The sequence below is a fragment of the Prosopis cineraria genome, unplaced genomic scaffold (genome assembly GCF_029017545.1).
Source record: "Prosopis cineraria cultivar Desert tree isolate PC_DT_omini unplaced genomic scaffold, ASM2901754v1 PC13, whole genome shotgun sequence".
Classification (NCBI taxonomy): Eukaryota; Viridiplantae; Streptophyta; class Magnoliopsida; order Fabales; family Fabaceae; genus Prosopis; species Prosopis cineraria.
The window spans coordinates 21,253,677-21,262,704 of NW_026555344.1; the positions used below are offsets into that span (position 1 = coordinate 21,253,677).

Below are 9,028 nucleotides of genomic sequence, written 5' to 3' on the forward strand. Positions count from 1 at the left end.
ACAAAATAAAATGTAATAATATATCATTTAGAAACAAGTTACTTTTGACATAAGTGATTTTTGTCTTAGTGAAACAGTGACAATGTTCCATCTTAAAATATGGACACTCGATGATAAATTCGTACACTTTCAATTGCAAAATGTTGAATCTTCATGCCAAATCTTTAGAAACGTGAAATAAAAAAAAATCTTTCATGTTCAATTGCAATAAACCGTTCCATCTTTTCCCTTACGAGAGCCAAATCGGGAAAGAGACAAATCAGGGGGGAAATGCTAGAGCTGATGAGTGTACATGTTATATTTAATCATAGAGGCATTTTCATCATTTCCTTTGTAAGTCTGATTTGTGAAAAACAGCATGGGACTTTATTGGTCTTTTACAATTACTTGGGACTTAACTGGTATAAAATTAGTCCTTTGAGACTTTATTGTCATTTTCCCATTTGAATTTGGTTTCCTCATGCAAGGTGCTGGGTTTTTTTCATCGAGATTTCTTGTATCCCTTGCTCGGTTGTTCCTATAATCTCCCCTTATGTGAGCTATTTGACCTCTTTTTTTGAGAATTTTTTATATTATTATATGGTAAATAAAAATAAAAGATTATAAGAATTTTATAATAAAGTATGTATGGGAGCCACACTAAAAAATGAATGGTAAATATAGAATCAATATTAAAAAATATTCTTTTCAAATCACGATATAAAATATCTTTTAAAAAATTTACTTGATGAAAAATGTAGAGCATTAAGTAATTTTTTTAATTATATAGATAAATGTGAAATAAAATTCGTAAGTAATTTTATTTACTTATTTTCTTTGCATTTTATACATATTAAAAATTTTAATTTTTCACTTAACTTTAAAAATTAAACTCATTAAAATATTCTTTGCTCTTTATTTCTTATATTACAACTCAAAGTTAATATTCCAATCTAGTTTCAAATGAATGTAGAGATTAAGCATGGGTTTTGATTCAACAACTCTAGATTTATCAACAGGATTTAGGTTTAGTAGAAAAAGCTAGTCCATTACAATGTGGCGAATCAAAATTCGAATCTTCACTAAAAGAAGTGCTCACATTTAGTATCTAATAATATTTCGAATGAGATTGCTTCCAATAAGAGGATGTACGTGAGAAACTAAAACAAACTCCAGATTTCTTCATCCTTCTTCTTCCATCTTCACCTGGTCCTTTAATTTCTTCATACTTTTCATTTGTTGATTTTCTATCATTGTTTCATTATTGTTCTATTGAAATTTTTAGTTTTTCATGCTTAAATTTTGTTTTGGCACTCTAAACATCCTGTCCCTTTTTCTATCTACCTTTTATTCCTTTCCAATTTTGGATCTTCTCCTCCTTCTCTCCTTTGAATATGGATTTTATCTTTTTATTTACTGATTTTTGTGAGATTTTATGCACCATTGTATTTTATGCACTGAGCAAGCGCGCGCGCATATACATAGTGTAACGACTATAAATGATTAGTTCTTATATTTAACAGCTATTTCACTCCATGAGCTATATATATAGCACGCTACACACACAGAGTGTAACGGCTATAAATGATTAGTTCTTATATTTAATAGCTATTTCACTCTATGCATTATATAGATATAGCATGCTCGCACACAGTCTAACGGCTATAAATGATTAGTTATTATATTTAACAACTATTTCACTTCATGGGTGATATATATAGCACTTCAAAACAAGTTCGAAGTGCTATATATATCATGTTAAAACAAGTTTGAAGTTCTATATATATAGCCTATAGAGTGAAATAGCTATTAAATATAAGAACTAATCATTTATAGCCATTACAGAGAGTGAGTGTGTGTGTGTGTGTGAGAAAGAGAGAGAGAGAGAGAGAGAGAGAGCTAAGCATAATCACTTTTTCAAGCTTACATGGGTCTGATTTAAGTTTGAATTGAACAAGACAGAAGGTTTATCATTCAAGTTTACATGGGTCTGATTCAAACCTTGACCTCATATCCTTCTCCTTCTTAATGCATAAAATCTCTCAAAAATCAACAAATAAAAAGATAAAATCCATATTCAAAGGAGAGAAGGAGGAGAAGATTCGAAATTGGAAAGGAATAAAAGGTACACAGAAAAGGGGAAAAGATGTTTAGAGTGCCAAAACAAAATTTAAGCATGAAAAACTAAACATTTAAATAGAACAATAATGAAACGATGATAGAAAATCAAAAAACGAAACATATGAAGAAATTAAAGGACCAAGTGAAGATGGTAGAAGAAGGATGAAGAAATTTAGAGTTTGTTTTAGTTTCTCACATGTATCCTCTTATTGGAAGCAATCTCATTTGAAATATTATTAGGCACTAAAAGTGGGCACTTCTTTTAGTGAAGATTTCAATTTTGATTTGCCACGTTGTAATGGACTAGTTTATTCTACTAAACCTAAATCTTGTTGATAAATCTAGAGTTGTTGAATCAAAACCCATGCTTGATCTCTACATTCATTTGAAACTAGATTGGGATATTAACTTTCAATTATAACATAAGAAATAGAGAGGAGATAAACTTTTAATGAGTTCAATTTCTAAAAATGAATGGAAAATTAAAATTTTTAATATAATATATATATAATGAAAAGAAAATAAGTAAATAAATTGCTTAAAAATTTTATATCATACTTGTCTATATAATTAAAAAAATTACTTAATGCTCTACATTTTTGATCAAGTAAGGCTTTTAAAGATATTTTATATTGTGATTTGGAAAGAATATTTTTTAGTATTGATTCTATATTTACCATTCATTTTTTAGTGTGGGTCCTATACACATTTTATTATAAAATCCTTATAATCTTTTATTTTTATTTACTATATAATGATATAAAATCTTAAAAAAAGAGGTCAAATAGTTGACAATAGGGGAGGTTAACCTTATACTTCAATGAGGAATGAAATTTGCATTCATACTACTCTTATTCTACAAAAGTCATTATCTTGAGCCATATCTTTTTATATCTTTATCGTTTGAGTATTAGAGTTTCATTGTACTCATTATGGTTCTTAGAGAGAGTTTTTATTAAATGATCACTTATTCAAAATCATTGTAAAAGTGAGGGAGAGATTTTTTTTTGCAATCAAGAGAGGTTATTTTCTTAGGTGATAAGCTCATTGGTGTAGTTACCGTATTGGAAAAAGTTTTAAATTGTTGAAAATTTCATTAACACCTAATTCACCCCTTCTTAAGTATATTACCATATTTAACACCTATGGCCTTCCAGGGTGAACTACCATACCCGCTAGTTCTAATGCATTATTATTTGGTTTTTAATTAATGTAGGAAATGAGTTCAATAGTTTCTCAATCAAATGCTGCTACAACTTTGTTCATATTCAAGAATGGTGGTTGTAAGATCTCCCTTACTTAACCATATTTAACTTCATAATTAAGGTAATTAAGGGATTAACCCTTAAAGGATTACTAAAGTTGTAAAATTTTATAAAAGAGAAGAATTCTCAAATTTTATAATGGGATCCCAAAATTCAATATTTTCAATCTCAAACACATTTGAAATGCTCAAATCAGAGTTTGAAAGCAATGTAGAAGCTTGAAAATCAATTGAAACCCACAACAATAAGTCTCAAAACTTAAAATAGTTTTATGCAGAAAATGCAACATGCGCCATGGCATAAGACATATGCATCATGGCTCATCCTTCTCTATGCCATGCACTGCGGCATGAGGCACTATATGCCGCGGCGCATTGCACAAATTTGACAGCAACAGCTACTGTCATTTAACAATAGTGGGAGTAAACTTTTGATGCTTCCTAAATCTCCGTTCGACATTCAATTGAGGTGATTTTGCTGTCTACACGGAGCTTTCTCCTAACTCTAGCTAATGGCATAGGTTTCACACTCAAATTTATTTTCTACAAGAAGTTGGACATCAAAATACATTTTTACTACTTTTCACATAAAGCACACAATTTTGGTGTCGCAACCTTACCACAAGTGCTAAAAGCCTACATCAACTCTTTGACCATGCTCAATGGACTCTAGCGGACTTGTGCAATACACCAAACACAACTAAAAACACATATTTCTTAAAATCACTACTCAACCCTAAAGTTCATGAAACATAAGGGGGAGGAAATTCATGTATAAAATCATCATTTTCATTTTTATTCTTTCAAAATACACATGTTCCTACTTGCACAAGTATTTTGACCGTATCCACGGCTTTACAACCAAAATTCACTAACTCGAGGTATAAAATATATAAGTTGTACACTAAGCTAATGCAAATAGTACAAAAATAATGACATGTGATCCTAGTTGGCAATTATACAACACTAATACACAAAATAAAGTAAAGAGGCATGAAAGTAGGATTTTACCACAATCCTACGCCTCAGAGTATTTTTCACCAAATTTAATCTGATGAGTTAGGCCCTGAAAATATTAAAAATTGAGGGGTGAGTACGACTACTCAACAATCAAGTTTTACCTAATCTATATAGTTTCATATCAATTGTAAACAAGTGCAAATAGGCAAAAATATACAAACACAATATATATGATGGGCTTGGACACAGTTCGCAATACTAACAACCATGTGACTGGGCCTAAGGCACATGTTATCCACAAAACATCAATGCATATCCTGGGGTTGTAATAATACCAACCATATGCTCCTAATACTTACTAGACCGCAATACTAACAACCATGTGGCCGGATTTAAATGCATAATCCAATGCCGACCCTATACCCTCTTATTACCTCCGACATGAAACCGTTGCCTATCACATGGCTACGTCATTCATGGATTAACCTAGCCTTTCACTTGTGAGTAGCTACTAGGCTAGGGTTAACTCACTTACTCGTGTAATCTGGTTTCCCTCAATACTAACAGCCATAAGATGTCGTACCTCTAATCTAGCCTCTTCTTGAATTAGTGGAAATTAGTGAGGTTTAAGTTCCTTGTAGAACAAGTGGGATAGTCCTAAATTAACTATAGGACAAGGGCTACTTCTTGATTCTAATAGTCGGTGCCAAGACAAGTTCTCGATTCCAATGGTCATTGCTAGTACCACTTGGATTTACCAACTATTCCTCTCCTTAGGCTAACTTTTGCTAATGATCATGCTATGCACATGCCACATATAAATGCAAATGTGACCCAACTCACAGCCAACACAATTTCATATCAATCTCTCACTCCTAATAAGCCACAATCAATATATCACATGTAGAGCATTTTTAAAATATCACATTTATCACTTTCACTTCTCTATGCCACCAACCAAATTATCAATCACAATAAATGATATGCAAAATATTTCCTTTTCTAAAATCATTTTACAAGTTAAACACATTGACAAATTGCATCATTAATTTAAACCATCAGCCACATTTCATAAACATAATTAATATTAAATTATAAAAATTATGTTTCCTCCGGTTATCTTGAACCTTTGAGAGGTCAAAGGTTTACCCCTCTAAATACCAACTTATAAGCTTCTCTCAAGCTTGAATAGTGCCAAAAACAATGATCTACAATTGCATCACAAGGATATCATCATAATCCTACTCTTAAGGGTTTATCAACATTAGTTCCACATTTTCTCTACTCTACCAATCCCATAAATCTCTACCCATCCAATGGATTTATTTAGTTCCATTAATGCATATTATCATTAATAGATCTTTAAACTACCATTAATGGATATTAAACTCTCCCAACTACACATTAATGGCAATTTTCACATATTAATGGCTCTACCCAATAAACTCTTAATAAAATCATCAACATAGGGTTTATCTACCACAAACAACTCTCAATATATCCATTTTAACCAATAGGTTTGAAGCCATAGCTCCTATGGATTGAAAATCAACTTTTCAACTCAAACCCTAAGTTAAATCTCTATAAATGTGGGAGAGAAAGGAAGAAAGAAGCTTATCACACTCACTTCAATGTGTATGCTATAAAAACCAACATGACTTAAGAAAGATCTCAAGTCCTTTACATTAGATAGATAAGGTAAAGATGAGATAACTTCAATCTTTGCTTTAACAACCTCAATGCCTCTGCTAGAGACTAAGTGGCTGAGGATAATCCTTTGTTCAACCATAAAATGACATTTCTCAAAATTCAAGACTAAATTCTTTTCAACACATCTAGCAAGCACTTTATCCAAATTTCTCAAGTAAGAAGAATAAGACTCTCATGTATAGTGAAATCATCCATAAAAACTTCCATACAATGCTCAATAAAATCACTAAAAATACCAAACATGCATCTTTAGAAAGTACTTATGGCATTGCACAACCCAAAGGGCATTCTTCTATAGGAAAAAGTGCTAAATGGACAAGTAAAAGTGATTTTGTGCTAATCAAAAGGGTCAATACAAATTTAAAAATAACCACTATAATCATTCAAAAAGGAATAATGTGACTTCCCTCCCAACCTCTCTAACACCTGATCAATAAAAGGAAGGGAAAAGTGATCTTTCTTAGTGGCATCATTCAACCTTCTATAGTCAATGCACACACGCAAACTATTTTAGACCCTAGTAGGAATCAACTCATGATTTTCATTTTAATAACCATTATCCCACTCTTTTTAGGAACCACTTGAACCGAGGAAACTACTCACTATCACTAATTGGATAAATGATACCTGTACTCAAAAGTTTAGTGACTTCCTTTTTCACCACATCAAGTATAAGAGATTCAACCTCCTTTGTGGCTATCTAATAGCCTTAGCGTTCTCATCTAGCATGATTCTACAAGTGTATGTGTGTGGACTAATCCTTGAAATGTCTCCTAGTGTCCAACCAATTGCCCTAATATTCTTCCTAACCATATCAAGTAATAAAGACTCCTCAATGCAAGAAAGTTTAGAAATGACAATAATAAGAAGTTTATCACCATCTTTTAAGTAAGCATATTTCAAGTGTGAGGGAAATGGCTTAAGGTCCAATTGTGGAGGCTTTAAGATGCTAGGAGAGATCTTCTTCACTTATATTTGCTTAGCCAAGTCCCAATCCTCCTTACCAGTCTCCTTGGCCACACAACTCAAAGAATTTCCAACATCCTTATCAATAGAATGCTTCTTGGATTGGGTTCCATTTTGCATGGGTAAAGCCATGGTTTAAGCCTCTTTTCCCCCCTGTTACAATACTTAACAAACTCCTCTCCAATGATGGAGAAGGATTAGGTGCAAAAGAATAAGAAATATAGTCCAAATCTTCATAAACATTAGAGCTAAACTCATTCAAGGTTCTGAGAGTATTACAAGAAAAATCATCAATGCATTTAGGTGAGCTAGAGCCACCTTATTTCACAACTTCAAAATCATCATTTAAATCAAAAGAAGATGTATGAGAATGGCTAGAATAAATGTTCAAGTTATCAAATTCATCTAAGGCAAGTAAATCACATAAAGAAGCAAGATGACATGAAACATGCTCTTTAGTGGAATTTTGTTTGTCTTGCTTTATGTCACCAATAGAAATAGCAATAGAATCAGTAGTAATATGCTCATGAGAGTCTAAAATATCATCCTCTTTAAGGCTAGCAAGCATAGAAACTGTATCCATACAATTGGCACACACAACATCATCATTGCAAGCACAAGTCATAGATGACAATGTAGAAAAATTTTCAGCAACAGAAAAATCTGATGAATGGGCATGTAAAGAGGATAATGACAATGAAAACTCATTACTAGCATGCTCAATAGAATCCTCAACAATGCTCACTGAACACAAGAATTTTTCATGTTTTCAAAAATATCAAACTCAATCTTATTATCAAGAAATTTCATAGTGAGTTTACCTTCTTTCATGTTGAGAATGGTGCTAGATGTCATCATAAACGGTCTTTCAAGAGTCAAAGTCCCTTGACCTCCTTCTTACATGTCAAGGACATAGAAGTTAGCTAGAAATACCAAGTCCTTCACCTTCACTAAAATATCCTCCAAGAATCCCTTCGATCTTCTAATGCTCCTATTCGCTAATTGAAGCATGACTCCATAATCTTGAAGGTCTCCCATGTTAAGAGAAGAGTAAATGTGAGTAGGAATGACATTTGTCGCTGCCCTAAGATCTATGAGAGCCTCTAGAATAATCGCATTCCCAATTTGGCAAGGAATAGTGCAAGCTCCTGGATCTTTACACTTGATAGGAAGTTTTGGCTTGAAAATTGCACTCACACTAGGACTCATTTGCACGATGGCTAATAGCTTAAATCCCTTCTTATTTGTGCACAACTCCTTTAAGAATTAGGTATATTTAGGCATGCTCTTGATCATGTCTAGCAAAGTTATATTCACCTCAATCTTCTTCAACATCTCAATAACATCTTGCTTATTATCCTCTTGCTCGTTCTTCACAAATCTTGTCAAAGCATGAAGGAAAGGCATATCTCTGGGAATTGGATCCTCAATTTTGTATTCTCTTAGTTTCTCCCTTCTCCTAAGTATTTCTTTCTCTTTTAAAGCTTATTGTACCTTTAAAGTCTCATTGGAACCCCTTTTATCAATAGTTTCAGAATGCTATCTAGTTTTGGTTTCTTGACTTTGCTCTTAGTTTAGATCAACCTTTTGAGGTCTAGAATTGTTTTCCTCAAGAATAGGTACATGTACACTATAGTGATCATCATGAGAATCATCAGGTCTTTTACTACTTCTCAATTTAATAGCACTAATATTCTTAGGATTGATCATAGGTTGTGTGGAAAGTGTGCCACTGTTTTGAGCTTGAGAAATACTATTGTTGTTGCTCATTTGTTACATGACAACTTTAGTTGAGTGCTATCTTGTCTCTAAGTTATCAAGTATCTTGAAAAGAAGCTCAAATTGGTTGTGTACTTTACCAAATTTGGAATCAGCATTTGAGATTAGGTTTCCAGCCTTGAATTTATTTTTATCATGTTGTTTTTCATCTTTTCCAAAAGTGAGAAAAGCTTGTTATCATTGGAAGAGTCTTGGATAGGAACTATTTGATTGCTCCTTGAAATAGAAACATCTTGATTAGATCTATAA

General features: G+C 32.4%; 1 protein-coding gene across 1 annotated transcript; it reads right to left on the reverse strand.

Moving 5' to 3' along the window:
• Positions 1-7,897: 7,897 nt before the first annotated feature.
• LOC129289947 (uncharacterized) lies at positions 7,898-8,407 on the reverse strand. Its single transcript, XM_054926686.1, has 2 exons — positions 8,318-8,407; positions 7,898-8,236 (listed from the first exon to the last, which is right to left on the reverse strand). Exons 1-2 carry the CDS (start codon positions 8,405-8,407, stop codon positions 7,898-7,900), a joined length of 429 nt encoding a protein of 142 aa, XP_054782661.1.
• Between the last annotated feature and the right edge of the window lie 621 nt (positions 8,408-9,028).

What these genes read in the sequence shown, in the direction of transcription:
- LOC129289947 (XM_054926686.1), bottom strand. Translation starts at nt 8,407, where the DNA reads ATGCCTTTCCTTCATGCTTTGACAAGATTTGTGAAGAACGAGCAAGAG. An exon ending in AGATGTTGAAGAAGATTGAG is followed by an intron (nt 8,237 to 8,317) that starts GTGAATATAACT and finishes ACAAATAAGAAG; the next exon opens with GGATTTAAGCTATTAGCCAT.